Source organism: Phodopus roborovskii, unplaced genomic scaffold, assembly GCF_943737965.1.
Source record: "Phodopus roborovskii unplaced genomic scaffold, PHOROB, whole genome shotgun sequence".
Lineage (NCBI taxonomy): Eukaryota > Metazoa > Chordata > Mammalia > Rodentia > Cricetidae > Phodopus > Phodopus roborovskii.
Window position 1 is genome coordinate 17,097,217 of NW_026126409.1, and position 18,093 is coordinate 17,115,309.

An 18,093-nucleotide genomic window follows, 5' to 3' on the forward strand; every position below is an offset into this window, starting at 1 on the left:
CTTCCGGTTCTAGACCAAAGGTTCTCACCCTGTGGGTCATGACCCCTTTGGTAGTTGAACAACCCTCTCACAGGAGTCATCTAAGACCATCAGAAAACACAGATATTTATGTTACAATTTATAATAGTAGCAAAATCACAGTTGTGAAGTATCAACAAAAATAATTTTATAATTGGGGTCACCACACCATGAGGAACTGTATTAAAAGGTCACAGCATTAGGAAGGTTGAGAACCACTGGTCAAGACACATGTGGATATTTGTGCCCATGAAAGTGCACACATGAACACAGACCAGGGTTTGTGCTTCGTGATAGTATAATATATGTCCTCCTCATTCTCTGCCTCCTCCTCTGTGCTTGGACTCCTGCACTGAGACTCTTGTCTAAGAGAGATCATGTTGGAGTTTTGAGGGCTCGCCCATCCTAAGTCATCAGGAGTGAGGAGGTCTACTCACAGTTTGGCATGGATATCATGGTCAGAAGGCTGTTGACTGTCTCCATCAGGTCATGCTGCTGCTTCTGAAGGACTGAGTTGTTCATGGTGGCCGTCACCAGCTTCTTCTCCAGCTCATCGATGACTGAGCTCTGCTTGGACACAAGCACCTGGAGCTGGTCCTTCTGCTCTTTCATCGACTGCAGCTGCACACTGTGCTTGTCCTCCATGTCTAGCACTTTCTTTTCTAGGAAGCTTATAAGGGGAGGTGTTTGTAAGTGTAGGGAGTTCCAGGTGCCTCAGGGCCTCATCAACCAAGTGCTTCCTAATTTCCAAAACCAATAATTTTTTCCATCTCTTGGATTTCTGTTTGGTGGTGTTTGGTTAAAATGATTCATAAAGTGGGAAGATTTGGGGGCTGGGGAGGTGGTTCAGTGGTTAGACACCCTGTTGAAGACCTGGTTCTGTTTCCAGCAGCCCTATGGTGGTTCACAAGTACCTATAACTCCATTCTCTGGATGTATGATGGTAAGCATAGCTGCCCTCCATAATTCCAGTTCTAGGGGATCTGATGCCCTTTCCTGACCTCCACAGGCACCAGGCATGCACATGCCTACTTGCAGGCAAAAACTCAGATACTTAGAAATAAATTTTTTAAAAACATTTTTTTAAACTGGGAAGATTTCTCACAGCCCAAAGAAATCTTTCAAATTGCCACAGTATGCTACTTAGGAATATGTGTACGTGTGCATATGCATGTAAACCTGACAGAGTATAGAGTTTTGCCTGTGTAAGAATACACTGGGCCATGGTAATAGACAGTGAGAATCACAAGCTCACAGGAAGGTGGCATTGTTTCAAGCCATATTCACAGAGCTTTTCATGAGAGCAGAGAGTTTGAATTAGACCTTCAGGTCATGTGTTACCTTTCTCCTAAACTATTTTCATTTAAATATTAATCACAACAACAGCACCTACTCTCTCAGTACCATGTGGCAAATATTCTTCTATGATGTTGGCAAATATTATACACAAGTTTAAATCCTAGCACTTTGGCTTTATGAGTGTAAGTGACTTTCCCAGTTGTGCATTGGTTCCCTTCATCTGTAAACTGGGTTAATATTGTCCACTGCATGAGGCTGCTCTGAGGAGTAAGTGCATTTAAAAGTATAAACAGACTGGTAGTCGACACTTAGGAAATGTGATTACCAATATCAACGTTATCATCTCATGTTCAAGGAGTAAACTGAACAAAACTAAAATTTAGACACAATAAATCAAATGCCTATACACACATCCAGGTGGCTGATGATGCCAAATCAAATGCAGATCTTTCTTACTCTAAACTCCTTGTTCCTTTGTTCCTTTGCTTGCTTGCTTGCTTGCTTGCTTGTTTGTTTTCATGTGGATCCCTTTCTTTGCAAAGTTTAGCCAGCCTGTCTCACATAGGTGGTGCTTAACGCTTACAGCCTGAGCAAACCTCTTAAAAATTACTTAATAAAGTTATGCCATATAAGCCCCAAAATGTTTTATTAGTGGTTTTATAGTTATTTCTAATCTTAATTTATAAAGATACATAACCACTCAAAGGTTTAGGTAAGGGTATACTAACTTTTAACTGTAACTTTCTCCTGTAATATTAAACTAGAAAAAAAAAAATAATTTCAAGTGCATAGGATTATGTAAATGCTGGGAGTTTGAGATCATGAACTTGTTCCAGGAACAGAGTCCCACATTAAAGGCCTGTGGCAGCTGCTATTGTCCGTGAGATGAACGGAAGATGGGAGAATCTAACTGTGAACCTTGGCCTCTCTGTACTCGTGCAGGATCAGTGGCTACGTGCTTCATGGAAGACCGCTGTAACTGCACTGCTCCATAGCCCCAGAGTTAGTCAGTTATTTTGAGAATAAAAGAGAACGATAAAATGAAGAGTTCATAGTAGATTTAACTTCAGCTGGTGGTTCTAACGGTGCATTAGTGTTGATCTCGGGAGACATGCTGATCCTGATAAGGATTTTTGATTTTGCTTGAATCTACAAAGAAAGCAATCTCACTTTGAAGAAATTATTAAAGATTGTTCAGAAGTCATTTGTGGAATGTGAATCAGCACATATTTTTCCCAGTCACGTTTTTTTAAAATCTTAGGCTGTTTAGAATTGAAGGCAGGAAACACCCATCGAAAGGGCTAACGTCATCAAGGAAATTTCATGACGTTTTGATGAGGAAACTTTATTATTCCATCGCATATTTGTAACAAAAGAGAAGATAATTTCTGTACCCACATGGAAGGTTCTTGTTCCTTCCATGTGGTCCCTGTTACTGACGGGTTTTTTTTATTTTAGGTAAATCAGCCTTTGTGTACCTGTTCCAGAGAAGGCACATCCAACACAGCGCCCCCTCTGGTAGATTTTTAGCAGTTCAGGTTGTGAAGCACCCACTGAGGCAAGTCATGGGATCCTTTTCAATGTTAGCTATCAAAGCAAGATGCTTTGATAGAGACACTTCCAGGTTTAATCATAAATTCATAAAATGATTTATTGAAAAGGCACATTATTTATTGGCCCAGGTCAGTTAAACTGAGGGAAATGTGAAGGACTTAAATAAGGAGTGGAATGCAAGGGATTGTTTAAGCAGAAATTATTAGAAACCACAGCAAGTGACATCGTGGTTGGAAAACAACTGTTCTCTATAGTAAAGAACCTCAATTCATGAAGAAATCTCACCAAATCCTGAGATGGATTTTAAAATATAGTGGAAGTTTCTGTGTATCTCGAAGCAATTCCCTGAGCAGCTAACTTTGTGTAGAGAGGTTTATTCCAACTCATCTAGGAAAAAGGCAAACACTGACGTTGAGTACAGTCAGCCAGCATAGCCACAAGCTCTGAACCTGTGGATTCAACCACACTGGGATTGAAATTATTTGGGGTTGGGGGCACCCATGCTAAACTTGTACGCCCATTTGTTTTGTTTTGTTTTGTTTCTTTTTCCTTTTTCTTTTTTTTTTTTTTTTTTTACTGCCTAGATGACACAGTATAATTGTGAGCACAGTTGTTACATCATGCTAGGTGTTATCTGCAAGCAACATAGGGACACTTTAAAGCATAGAGGAGGCTTATGTAGGCTACAGGCTAATAACTGTCCCGTCTTATATAAGGGACTTATGTATTGATGGATTTTGGTACCCAAAGTGGATTATACATTCAATCTCCTATGCATCCTGAATGATGGCAGAGTTTACAGAGAAGACACTGGGTGGCATTGTGGGCATATTGATGTGACTGTGAAGCCTTGGGAAGAAGCAGTCATCAGTACCCGAGTATGTTCCACAAACTGAGCAGTGCCGCCTTTCCAAGAGGTGGTGTGTTTACAGCAAGTAGGTGCTATCAGCAGTATCAACAGGAGCCCTGCCAAGGGAAGCTAAGATTGCAGCATCTCACCTAGCAGCTCAAGCTCCCTTACTGTGCAGTGGGGAAATTAGAAATAGGAAAGAAAATGTTCCAGTAAGGGGAAAAAAGAAATCTATTTGCTCTTCAAGCTCATAAATAAAAGACAAAGTAAACCTAGTTACCCAGATAATAACTGTAGCTTGGTGTTTATTAACACTGAGGATGATGTGAGCCCCTATCCATCCCCTTTTCTGGATAAAGAGTGAGACCTTAGGACCATTAGGACCATTCTCCATGAGAGATGCAGTCTCAATTGAAAACAAGGAAATAAGCACCACCTATATTGTAAAACTACTCCCTGGTGCCCCCCCCCATGGGAGGAAAAAAAACCATATGGAAACAGTTTGCATTCATGTAACTATGTTGAGATTTTTAAGTATTTAAATATTGACACAATTATATTTCGCATTCACTTTTCCTCTTTGTTGTAAGCTTTTTAAGGTGTTTACTGGTGCTAGCGTGTGAGCAAGTGAGCTATGGGTGGCTGCCCCTGCTGCATGTGGAGGTCCTTGGACAGTCTTGTAGGGTTGGTTCTCTCTTCACACTTTGTGTGTGGAGGAAGGGGATTGAACTCAGCATCTCAGATTGGTCTGGGAAGCACTTTTTCCAGCTGAGCCATCTCACTGGCCCTCGCCATAGGTTTTAAAGAAAAGTATTACACAGTGAAACAAATGCCATCTTCCAGCTTCCCCAGTGTGCTCCACCTTGCATGAAACAAGATCCCCATCCCCACCAAGCATGGCAGCACTAGGGAAGCAGTAGCAGGCATTTCTAGGAGTTCAAGGCCAGCCTGGTCTACAAGGTTAAGTTTCAGGCAAGCTAGGATTACAAAGTGAGAACACCCCCACCCCCAGCCAAAGACCTACAAATGTGGTCAAGCTGATATTAAAGCCTCAGACAATGTTAATTCACAACCCCACTAGTATTTTGTGTGGATTAAACTGCATAATGTTAAGGGATTTGGAAGGTTCCTGCCAGAGTCTTTAAAGGCCTAGAATGAAAAACAAACTTCGGGACTAATCAGTAGTTTGAGGTCAGTGTAGAAAATCTCTCTAGATTCTCCTTGCCTCTTGTTCTCAGAGCTCTGATCCATATATGTTCCAGGCAGAAATCCATCCTTTTGGGGAAACTATGCTTATAGTTATGGGTAGGCTGTATATCTAGAAAGGGTACAGTTTGGAATATCAAGTATTTTGTAGTATTATTACCTGTTCTTATCTTGTAGTTTGTTTATTTCACTGGTCTGGTCCAAAATCTGTTTTTCCAATTTGTTGGTAGAAATAGAATGTTGGAGAAGCTGCAACTCGAGTCTTGTTGTCTGGTTTAATACCTGCATATAACAAACAAAATCACTGCCTACCATCTTGATTAGTACAATGCATTGCCCTTTCCTGATTCTGTCATCAGGTGATCAGAAAGCATAGTATTCATTAACTCAACTATCTTGTTCAGACACATGGTTTTTCTTGTCTTATATCATAAAACATGGTCATATCTGTGTTTGTATTCCCATCCTCCAACTCTCCCACCAAACAGAGCCTCTTCCCAATTGCTTTTTAATAACCAAGTCCAAATAGTGCTACCTGTACAGGTTTGGGTATGGGGCCGTCTGCCGTAGCATGGGGGATCTTCCAGTGCCCACACATTTGAAAGAAAGAAAAATGATTCTCCATTCCCCAACAGCTGTTAACTGCCAGTAGCTCCTCAGTAAGGGATGAACCTGGAGTGCTCCCCCCACTCCATCCAGGTTTGGCACATTTTTTTATGTCCTTGAAGATTTTGGTGTCATAGAACATACCTAACTATATTATCATTTAAGTCTTTTCATAGTAAATGAGTAACAACTCTAGAAAACAGCTAGTATCGAATCACATACTATGTCACTGCTTCTGTAATATATATAGCAGAGCAAATGGTGATACTAAATAAGCACTTTATAGATCAAAAATTATAAATGATTAAAAACATCTCAGCCTAGCAGGATAGCTCAGCAAGGACAGATACTGGCCACCAAGCTAGGTGACCCAAGTTCATTACCCAGGATAGAGCAAACTCCTGCAAATTGTCCTTTAACCTACAGAGAGAGAGAGAGAGAGAGAGAGAGAGAGAGAGAGAGAGAGCATGCAAACTAAATAAACCTAATAATTTCATTTTAAATAATTTCCCTCTGCTCAAAAGTTTCTGTCAGTGGACAAAAGGACAGAGTCACATGCTCCCCCTGTGAAAGTGAAAGCTCATTTTTAGCCTGCTTATACCCACTTGTTAAGCCTTTTCTTTCTTGTGTTCTATTTTTCTTGTTCCTGTTTTAAAGTCCTTCTGACCAATTAGGGAATAATGAAATCTCAATATCCAGTGGAAGCCAGTGCTGCCCATTGTGTGGGCTCTTTGGTGCCTGGCTGCCTCCCAGCAGGAAGAATCAACTACTCACATCCTTGTGTGGTGTCACTCAGGATGTGATATCACCTGTTAATGGAAGTCTGAATCGTTGCCCAGCAACCAGAGACCTTGAAAAAGAATCATTGTTTGTGGGGGTCCTTGTCATCAGCATAGCCCTGGCCTGTCTCACCATGCAGGTGCCGGGCATGTCTGGTCCTTGTCAAGCCTGGCTGAGGTCATAGCAGAACGCTTCTGGAAATGAGCAAAGGACTGGCCTGTGATTGCAATGCCACTAGCACAGTATTGGCCTCTGTTTTCTCTTTACAGACATTCAACACCAGTTTATTCGCTAAGGAATGGGACAATTTGAGAATTACAGAATGAGGACAGATTTGAGGAGAGGCAGAAAAAGATGCTAATAAAACCCTCTTGATACAGGAATTGTGTGTGTCTATGAGGGGAGAGAGGATAGTATCTGTGTGGAGGTACGCACATGCCATGGCACACGTGTAGTGGTCAGAGGACACCATTAGGACTTGGTTCTCTTCTTCTGCCTTATTGAGGCAGGGTTCATCTTGCTTCTGCTGTGAGTGTGCTCCAGGCTCCTAGTCAGCCCCCAGTCAGCTAGGGAGTTCTGTCTCTGCTTGCCATCATGCCTTAAGATCACTGACTGACCTTAAAGATGGGCACCACTTACACCCAGCTTGCTTTATGTGGGTTCAAAGGATCAAACTGGGATCTTCATGCTTGTGTGGCAAGCACTTTTACCTCCTGAGCCATCTCACCGTTCCAAAGGGGGTTGTATAGTTTGGCAGACCTTAAGGTTCTAAGTAGCTGGTAGTATGTTGTCCAGGTCAGATAATGGCTGTAAGACCTCAGACCTTCAACTTCGTACGTACATTGTTTAATAACCTCACTCTGACAGTCTAGAAGAATTGTGCATCAAACCAGAAATGTTCATGTTTTATGGGACTAATTCCGTACCACCCGTTAAGTGACCAACAGTTGCTGTCAACTGAACTGAGAACCTAAGTCAGCCTATGTGTCCTTCCTCAGGTTCACCCACACTGATGTGTTTATTTGGACTCTGCAGCTGTTTTCTCTCCATTCCTGGCCTGTTTTCCTGTTAGCCTCAGTCATAGGATGTCTAACTTCATAATGGCATTTTTTAAATCCTGTGATCTTACACCAGATGTCACAAAGGTTTGCATAGTTTTCTGTGTCCTAACTTTATTTTCTTGCTTGTATCAGAAAAAAAAAAAAAAAAAAAAAAAAAAAACAAGAAATGTTATACTGTGATTAAGGGACATTTTGGAAGAGCATGATAGCCCCCCCCCCCCCAGAGTTACTGTGAAAAGCTGCAGAATGTCACATAACCATTACAATTTTGTTACCAATTGACTTGATCCATAAATACATTATTTCTTTTTAAATTACTGTATCTCTTCATGTTAACACTCATTAACAAGCAGGATTATAGCTCAGTGCCTGTGATCTGTGGGAAATGTATAGTGTTCCTTTATATTGTTCCTAGATGCCTGGATAGTGTTGAAAGATGATAAGCAAATATTTCCTTACTCTTGTTTTTTATAAACTTTCTTGCTCTACTGTTTTCTCTATGAAACCAGTTTTTAGAGAGACCCTGAAGGATGATTGTCACCATGATAGCAGTGTCTCGGGCGTGAGAGCCTACTGGTCTCTCTTATGGCAGTGACGTTGTCTTGTGTGAAGTTTGGCAGTTGGTCCTCTTTTTCTCAAGCAGCAGGTGGGGCTGAATGTTGGGGTGGTTTACAGTGGGAGACCTCTGTTATTTTCTAAATGATTGAGATAGCTCAGAGAATGATGGCACTAACTTCTGATGCTTCCAAGAATTAGGATTGAGACTCAGGAAGCAGAAGCTTGAGCAGCTGCCCAGACTCACTCTTCCTTGGGAATCTTGGCTCCGGATTGTTATGGAGTTTTCTTATCCAGCCTAGTTCTGCCACCCTTCTCAGCCCCAAACAAGCACATGGATACTATATTAGTTGTGAAACTGTTGGTCAATGACTGGGGCTTCTTATTTGACTAGGTCTGTCTTAATCATTAACCCATTTCTATTAATCTATGTATTTCCACGTGGTCTTGGCTTACCAGAGCATGCTCAGACCTGCTACTCCTTTGTGGTCTACATGTTACCTTTCCCAGAATTCTCCTCAATCTGATCCTGCCTATCTTACTGTCTCATTGGCCAGTGTTTTATTCATCAACCAATAAGAGAAACGTATATACAGAAGGACATCCCCCATCACCGGATCACACCCTGTCTGTGCAACTGCAGGCCTCCACCCACTATCCTGCCAGCACTCCTCTAAGAATCCATCCCACAGATTTCATTAACAGTTACCTTAATTCCAGGGGTAGATTGAAGAGCGAGGCTGTGGCTCTCTGCTTCTTAGTTTCTAGTTCTCAAATATACAAAGCAAAACTTGGAAATGGGAAATAGCACCTAGAGTCTAGAAGAGGCCAGTGAAGTGAAGGAACATTTATTATCTTAGCACATTAAGCTGTGGATAGCATGTGTATAGCTAGGAGAGCCCCTGAATAAACTAAATAAATAAATTTAGCCTCAGTTGTGGAAATGAAAATCCATTGTCTTCTCAAAGTTCTAGCTGTCCCTTAACTCCTCATTTCTGAAGCCACTGCCTTCCTCTACAGCCAGCATCTGTCTAGCTTTCCATTATTCCACCATGCAGCCAGCCACAGGCACGCGGTCTGTCAGCTGCTGTACCAACGGGTTTTGTCAGTCACTTACTTGGGCCTCCACGTCCGTCAGTTTGCGAGTCTGGGCCGCTGTCTGGTTCAGCAGGCTGGTTCCGATCTCTATCATCACAGCCGTCTGGTTCTGCACCACATTCTGCTGGATCTCTACCATCTCCTTCTTCATGTTGTCCTGGATGTAGTTCTCCAGCTAGGAACAAGCAAGTGGTGGACAGACCATCATTAGTCAAATGGCTAGAAGCCTGGTTCTTAAGTACTCATCATTTATTTGCCACTTTTCTGAAACACTGTACTTAGGGTGGTGAGAAGGCTCAGCAGCCAGGGCTCATGCTCCACCCTAACACTTGGCCTTTTGGACACCGATTTCCTTTTGTATAAGTTAGCATTTCCAATTGCTCAGTCAAGCACCTCAAAAATAAGGCTGTATACTTCTACATCATTGTGCGTGTATTACTCCGTGCTTAAAAATTCAATTTCCTTTTTCAAATGGTAGTCTGATAATGAGAGCCATTAATTGGCCCAAACTATAGCTCAAAGACAAAAATTATTTTCATTCTTTTAATGCGAAGTAGAGTACTTTTACATTTAACTGAATATGAAATCTGAGTCTAGCACCTTCCTTTAAATTTGAAAGTCTCTACAGAGGGTCACCGGATCAGTCATCAAAGTCATCTTCCTAAAACACTGACCAGTGACTCTTCCCTTCTGCCTTCAAGAGTAAGAAGGTGGTATGGGAGGAGTCGAGTTCCTCTCTGTTCAAGGGTTAGGGTTAGGGTTGGGGTTAGGGTTAGGGTTGTTGGTGGGCCTCATGTTGTGTCTCCTGATGGGTGCTATGCAGCCCATGGATTCTCACTCTTAGCTGTATGCTGTTTCCACAGTTTGCTCTTGGCATTGCCCTGTCCATCAGTCTCCTCCCTTCCACATAGGCTTTCTGGATAGTTAGCAGTCACTCCTCGGTGACCATTGTCCTTTGGTTATTGAGTAGTGTGACATGTCAGTTCTAATTTTAAAAAGTGACACTCAAGAGAAAGACACCATGTGACAGAGCTTGGATGAAGTGGGTTTTTTTTTTTTTTTTTTTTTTTTTTTTTGGTTGTTTTGTTTTTTTAAATTAGGGGAAAGGGAAAAAGAGGGAAGGGAGAAGGGAGACAGGCCTCTGGAGACAGGTGTGGCAGGAGAGAGAGACCCTTTTAAAGGGGGACAGGTGGTGCTCTTAGTGACTGCACCTCAGGACGTATCCTGTCAGAACCCCAAGGAAAGGCCAGTACAGATGCCTGAATACTAACAAAGTCCTAAAGTTCTCAGGTCATTTATGAAAGTTGAAGATGAAGCCTCCACTGTGATATGGAGTGAAATGCTGTAAAGCTCCAATGTCTGTGTGTAGCAAGGAGTCTACCCTCGAATGCTGGTCTCTACTGACCTCCATCAGGCCTGTCCCAGGCTCTTAGTATAGTGTCCTTCTTAATGCACTGCTTACAGGAATGCATGGGCAGCACTTTGCATGTGTGTGTGATCCTGGGTCACAGCCAACTCATCCAGAACTGTCCTCCATGTTTAGTTCCTCTCCACCCCCAGCAAAGACAGTATATACAGAGATATATATTCTAGGAGTCTGGAGCTAGGAAGATTCCCTGAGCCTAAAGTGTAGATCTATGCTCAGAAACAACAGCCTGCAAGCCTTGTGTAAATGAAGATCTTAGTTTCCCTTTCTCACTCTGAAGCATGGAACTAGAGAGAGAAAATAAACCATCCAACACCTCCCTCCCCTTTTCCAAGCTACTGGATCAAATGTGGTTGCAACTGTCAGAAAACAGGAGAAGATTGTTTATAAAGGTGACATTTAAACTTAAGATGGAATTTAAAAGTAGACCTAGAAACTTTAAAAAAAAAAGACTTAATTTTTTAAAACAAAATTTCCTCATTTCCTTACTGTATCTTTTTCTAAGCTTCAAGACAAGAAATTCTAAAAGGTCAGTAATTTAGGAAGAGATGTGCGACAAAGCCACGTACATGGATATACCACATGTAATGCTTATTGCGGTTCATTTTTATGACAGCATCTTGCAGTTTGTAGGGTGGGCAAAGTGACCCATTTTACACCAAGGTACTTAAAGTGAAGCCCTGGGAAGCTGTGAGCTGCTTCAGAAAGAGGACACTTGACTCTTCGGAAGCCGCCCAGCAGCTGCAAGGCCTGTTGGAACATGAATGTCTGCTGATCATTTGCCACATCTCAGCCACTCTCTAGAGTGTCTGTGAGCTCAGAATGACCAGCTGAGAGCTAATGCTTGCATGCAATGTTAGCTCATTACCAAAGCCCCTACACACATTGTAGCCTTCAGCAGTGATACAGCTCAGAATTGGCTTGAGCATGCCTTCCTGTCCTGGGTTTCATGTGCTTATAACAGACCACCTCACAGCAATGCTGGCCAACAAGAAAGCCTAGAATTAGGGCAGGGGAGTCTAGCTTGGTGGTGAAATGCTTGGCTAACATAAGCACCATGGATGGGGGGGGGGGAGAGAGAGAGAGAGAGAGAGAGAGAGAGAGAGAGAGAGAGAGAGAGAGAGAACAAAAAGAAAACCCTGCATCCAGAATCAAAAATAATTAACAGTCATGTCTCCCAAGAGTGTCATGATAGAAGAATCTGCTTTTCCTCTCCAAAGACTAGTAGTAATTGTGGGATAGGGAGACTGTGGTTGTTCATAAGAGAATGTGAAGACAGCCATTTCCAAATGAAGGTATCTGTCATACTGTCTGTTGTCTTTCTACAAATCATGACATCTCAGAGAACCTAAGACTGGCTTTAGACATGAAACTCTCAGCTGATCAGCAGAGATAGATAGACCTGGAAACTGCTCTTTCCTGGTCCCAACTTGACCACGTGGATGTTTTTTAATACCTGACAGCAAATATCAGCTAGGCAAAGCCCATTCTGACATAAGAAGTCAGCCCGAGGGGGAATGGGGTAAACAAGTGTTCTCCCATGGGTATCCTTTCTTGTCACTTGAAGGTGTTAACAGCAACAGCTCTAGGAACCTCCTTGGGCCTCCCCATGGAGGGGCATGGTTCTTATTCCATTCCATGAATACAGTTCCACATGCTCAGGCTTCATATGAACCTTTGACATCAGCTTCTTGTGATCATGCAGGGACTGTGATCTGTAGGCACAGGTGTCTCTGGAAAGGTCCCTGTGTACCTGTGAGAGGTCACCCTGTGTTTGAATGTTCACTTCTAATGGCTGAAGCACCTCTGGGATGCTGAGACTTTGTTGTCCCTGTGCTCAGAATGCAAAGGAACTCTGATTCTAATGCTGCAGCCTGCCCTCATTCCATAATTGGAGAACATTGTTGCTCACTTTGGATGTACTCCTAATACCGTGTGTGTGTGTGTGTGTGTGTGTGTGTGTGTGTGTGTAGTGTCAAATATGTTCTAAGATTTAATTACCCCCTTAGCCTTTTGAAGGATGAGATTTGACAGGAAAAGTAAGTCCATTTGTCAGACAGCCTTGCAGACTGGCTGTAAATTAAACTGTCTCTCTGGCTAGCTTCCTTATATTTTGGACTGGAAGAAAAGTAATCTTGCACTTTGTTGAAGAAAGGAAAGCATGTGTAGTTTGCTGGAATTGTCTTCAGCTTAGGGGTCTTTTGTTGGCCCCTTGGCAACAGCAGATGCTAGTTGAAGATGCTACTAGATGCTAAGTAGAACTGTTTTCCTGGGAAATTAAAAAAATAATTTGGTGTTTCCTTGAACACATTTTGGGCTATCACTTCACTCTGTAAACAAAATACTGTAACAGTTCTGACAAATGAGACAGAGGAAGGGAAGGAGGGTCTTGTCTTTGCCCTTGTTTGCTTTGTGACACGGTCTCTTATAGCCAGGCCTGGCCTTGAACTTGTAATCCTCCTGTCTGCATATCAAGCACTTACATTACTAGTGAACCCTACCTGCCCAGTTAGTTCTTTATTTCTTTTCACCTCAATGAGCCCTCCCTCCATGGTTATTATTCCGGTGGAAGCTTCCCTCTAGCCTCTGTCATCCATATACCCGAAGAGTCTGGAATGTTCTGGTGGAAGTTCTACCCCAAGCCCCCTCCCCCACCTCTCTCCAAACCCTGCCCCATCTCAGAAAGTCCGCCAAATGATGACTGTACCCCAGAAAACAGACATGTGGTTTTCTGATCTCTTTGGATGGCTGGAAAATCACCCAGGAGCACTTTATCCATTAAACGTGGGCTTTTCCTAATTTGGTTTGATTTGGTCTGATTTGGAGTACCATGTCAGTGGAGAGGATTATCAGGGTGCAACAGCTTTTCAGTTATGTGTCCCCGTCCCCATCCCCCACCTTCTCCTTTGGACCTTAAGGCAGTTGCTGCCTTCTCTCCCACCACCCTGCCTTCAGAGTAAGGGAAACTAAATATAAATTTGATCCCTCTGTGGCTCACATTGCTCCCTGACTTTGTCTGGAAAGGAATCTCTGTTCTTTCTCTTGGGTTCAGGGCTGACATCCTCTAATCTATTTGACCTCTGTGTTAGTCCAGCTTTGTTATGAAGACAGAACACCAGAGGCTGGGCAGTTTGGAAAGGAAAGAGGTGTAATTAGGTTCAGTGAGCAGGTCAGTAGCAAAGTCATGCCTAGTGTGTGCAAGGACTTGGGCCCAATTAGCTCACAGTTTGAGAAACTCAAAGCCTAAAGAGCATGATGGACAGCCTCCCTAGCAACACAGCAAGCAGCACAGGTTATCAGAGCAGGAGCTCACATGAAAGGGACAGAAACCAGAAAGACCATGAGGGGACAGTCTTGCTCCTTCATAACAACACTCTTGGAAGACCTAACCAGAGTCCCAAGAGAATTACTTTAATCCCTTCTTAGTGTAGTGCCCCAAGTGACCTATGGCTAGACTCCCAAATGATGGGACCCACCATTTCCCAAAACTGTGACACTGGGGACAAAGCTTCCAGCACACTAATCACTGGGAGACATGTACAAACCAAATCCAAACCAGAGCAATCTCAAGCTCTGGGTTCATATGACTTTCCTGTTGTGCCTGCTTGCAAATATTAGAGTAGCAATAAAGGCACACTAAGAAAATAACTCCTCTGGTCAAGAATATGGGATCCATGGGATCAATGAAAGTGACCTAACATTGCAGTTGGCCCAGGTCAATCACCTGGCCAAAGGACTACCCCTAGGAATGCAGGCTCACCTTAAGCCATTCTAAAGACATAGGAAGGATAATTAGCCCTTTAATGAGACACTGTTTTTCTGTTCCCGAATTCCCACCCCTAACTTGGTCTCTTACAGAGCGCAGTCGTGCCATGCTCTTCCGAAGCCTGCCCAGTCTTAGGAATTACTCAGAAAATGGCAACATTCCCTTTTCTCTCTATCTCCTCACTAAGTTTGTTGCCCCTAACTCTGGGCTTCCTTACTTTTCATAGCCATGTGGCTCTTTGTCCATCGTGTTTCTGATCTCCATGCCAACTTAAATGGTACAGTCTTTCCCCTTGCTCCTCCATTCTCCTCTTCTGGGTAGGTGCTACTAAGATTTATAGCTTATCTGAACTGGGGTGATTTTCTTTTAAACTCTAATAAAGTTGCCTTTAAGCTTCCATTTGAATCCATTCTTAAATTCATACATTTATAAGACTAGGAACCCCAAGAAGGGACCACAGTCTCCCCCTGGATAATAAGACTATTCAATACCACACCTGTCCCTTGAGCCCTTCACCCCCTGTGTTCATGCTCTCCCGCTCTGTGCTCCTGAAGCAAGGATGCGTTCTGATAATACGTATAGGTATACATATACATACATATATGTTGTTGAATTTATTTTGAAATCCACCACTGGAAGTGAATGTTCATGCTCATTTTGGATAATAATTTCTGTAACCATTTCCATATACACCCTTAGAAACAATAGCCCAAACATTTGCTCTTACAATTAGTTTGAAATTTTGAGTACAGGATTATTAAATCCAGGGATGCTGTGGCTGTGTGGGGATGGCTTTTGACCTAATGTTCTCTAGTCTTTGTCATGGGGAGACTCTGAGGTCTCCAGACAGAAAAGTGGCAGTGCCTGGGCCCTTCCCATCCTTGTAGCACTGCTTTGTTGATTTTGGTTTTCAAGTCTCTAGCTTTTGCTGCCTAAGCATCTGTGTTCTCAGCAGTGTTGCTGGGGGATGCTGAGATTAAAGGGGATAGGGCAGGAGGCTCATGCTTTGGAGAAACCTTTGTCTTCCTAGGATATATGTGGCAGGCCCATAGTAGGACATATCAACACAGGTTATAGGTCATGTTTTGATGCCCCCAGAGCTAGGAAGCAAGAGTCTTCCTGACTGTCATGTTGATACACCATCTTACTATATTAACTAGGGACACCCACATCAGAGCAAATAGCCCACCTCTGCTCTCCAGTTTTACCTCCTTTGCATAGTCAGTGTAAGGCAGATTAATGCAGAGATAAACAGAAGCCAGACCTCTGGCCCAGGCTCCTGGGAGGTTGGCTCATGTGAATTTTCTTTAACAACAGTCCGCTTCCATTTGCCCTGGCCCTGGGACATCAGCCTGTGTAAGGTCTTCCAAGAACACCATTTTTTTTCCCCCTCATTGGTTCATGTGAGTGGCTTTCTGTTATCTGATGCAAGGTCCAGACAAGCTAGCCTCTTGCTACCTTCATCACTATGAAGAGACGAAATGACATCTTGGTGACTCCTTTACATCAAGAAGCCATAGATGGGAACTGCAGGCCTTGGTTGGCAGCCTTATCCCCAGCTCCTGGGATGATTCATCTAAACTGAGTCTGTGTGTTTCTGACTGCGTGCTTTCCTGTGCTGTTGGAGTGCCTTCACTTATGCCCACACCCACTTGCTGCTGTGTGTACCCTACTGTCACTGCTCAACATTTGGCCTTTTCCCTCAGCAGCTGTGACTCTGAGTATATGCCGGTTTAATGAAACTTTGAGTGAGGTGGATGTTTTATTTAGCACAAGATGCCACACTTTATAAAAGTGTCCTCTAGAAAGGTCTTGGAATGCGCATGTCTATCCAATAGCTGTCAGAGCGCAGGCCCATTCCACCTTACAGAGATCTATACATGGAGGAGTTGAAGGTGGCAGCGCTTCCAAGACCAGATGTCCATACGCAAAGCAGAGCAGTCCAACACCGCTGCAGCAGAGTGCTTTTTATATCTTCGTTTTTTTTTTTTTTTTTTTTTTTTTTTTTTTTTTGGTTTTTTTTTTTTTTTTTTTTAATCTCAGTGGGTTCTCACATTCTTAGCTTGGGTTTCCCCAGGATCAGAGCCTGAGACCCAGGCAGGCATACAGGAAGTTTATTTAGGAAGTAGTCCCAGAGAGTAGCCATGGAGGATGGCTGAGGAAGGCAGCAAGGAGAGACAGCCAGTTCAAACATGAGGATTCTGTTGGCCACCACACTGGTTACTGGTGAGATCCCCAGAAGACCAGGGGAACCCTGAGAACTGTCCTTCAGTGACCACCGATGGTTCTGTACATCCCCATGCCTTGGGCTATAATCCAAGGGTCCCCAATGTGTTCTCACTAAGAAAAGTCAGCCAGGGGTCTGGAGGAGGGTCCACATCAAGGCCAGTCTCTGGAAATAGTCCCAGGGGTTGAAAGTGGTCACCAAAAGTGTGCCCCATGGTGGCAGGGTACCTCTGTCAGGCCTCCTTGGTAACGGGAAATTGAGGCTCAGAAACCTTCAGTGTTTTTTTTTTCCAGTGCCCCCTAGACCCAAATCTACAAGCTGACAGAGCAGTAGAATAGGGTGGGAGTTTGAGCTGTGTCAAATGTGGCCTTTGATTGTAAGCTTCCAGCCAGCAATTTGTGTGATGGCTGTGTGGGAGAGCAACAGCAAATCTGAAAATGACCCATCGGAGAGGGTGAGAATGCAGACCGGAAATGCCAGCTGAAGTCCCTACAAGAGGACAAGCGAGGCATAACCTCGCCTAAGCTTGAGCAGCCAAAGTATGGAGAAGAAATTCCTTTTAAGCGCAGCAAAGAAGTGGCATCTAGGAGATTCTACAGGCTTCTTCCATACATCTGCTGAGGAAGCTGAGTAGTTCATCCTACTTATTAAAGGTAAGGTGAGCCTGGCAGTGCAGGGCTTAAGTGTGGGCATAAGAAATCTCACAGTGTGCCCTGCTGTGTGCTGCCACTGTGGACAGACACCGACCACTTTTCCTTCATTTCCCATTTCCAGTACCAATTCAAACATGCAAAGGCTTTCAATGGAGGGAAGTTGAGCTGCCAAAATGTAGACAGGGTTAGCTTACATGAAGACTCAGTAGTGCACAGTGTGCAGCTGCCCTATTTACTTATGGTGATGTGCACCTGCTGGCCTTTACCTATGGCAGTGTGCACTTAACATCCTTTTCTATGGCCATTTGCACCTGCTAGCCTTTACCCGTACACTGTAGAGTTGCCCCACCCTGAACTGGTTGCTTTGGAAGGCACTTTCTCGGTGTGGATGATGCCTTTCTCCTGGATAGTCTTCCTTCTCTTACCCAAGCATCCTTCTTTATGCTTTGCCGTGGGTTCGAAACCCTGTCTACATCTCTGTGGGTGGGTGGGAGTGTAACAGGTGTGTCTGTGCATGTGTCCCATCTTCGTTAATGTGTAGTAGCGTGCAGACCTGGAGAGACAATGTAGTATACTGCCGCCAGGAACTCTCAGCCCACTGCATTGCTCTTCATTTTGTCATCCACAGCTTTTCTAACTTAATGATTTCATTACAACTAAACTTTGCTTTCCTGACCTACTTAGGGGGAAAACCATCCTCTTGTGTTTGATTAGATTATCTCTCCTTTAACCTCTGGTTCCATTCCCACTCTTCCAAGTGTTTAAGGCTACAGTTTTTTCATATTTATTTTCATACTTGTAGTCCCTTGTGTGCACATATTTCACAGGACTGTATATGTGCCTGCATTTCGCTGAAACTAAAAGTGACCAGTCTTTTTATAACTCACATCATAGATACAGAATATTTCACAAGGCCTTGCTTTACACATCAGTTTTTAAAGTTTAAATATATCTTTAAACATTTCAGCAAACTCGTCTTAAATTTGATTAGCAG

At 43.3% G+C, this 18,093-nt stretch overlaps 1 protein-coding gene across 1 annotated transcript in view; it reads right to left on the reverse strand.

The window, feature by feature from the left end:
- The window catches only part of Angpt2 (angiopoietin 2), a 50,707-nt gene that overhangs the window by 15,149 nt on the left and 17,465 nt on the right, over positions 1-18,093 (reverse strand). The window contains exons 2-4 of the mRNA XM_051182082.1: positions 9,047-9,202; positions 5,088-5,209; positions 456-688 (exon numbers count right to left, since the gene is read on the reverse strand). Of these exons, the coding sequence (XP_051038039.1) occupies positions 456-688; positions 5,088-5,209; positions 9,047-9,202 (511 nt within the window). The remainder of the gene's footprint in view (positions 1-455; positions 689-5,087; positions 5,210-9,046; positions 9,203-18,093) is intronic.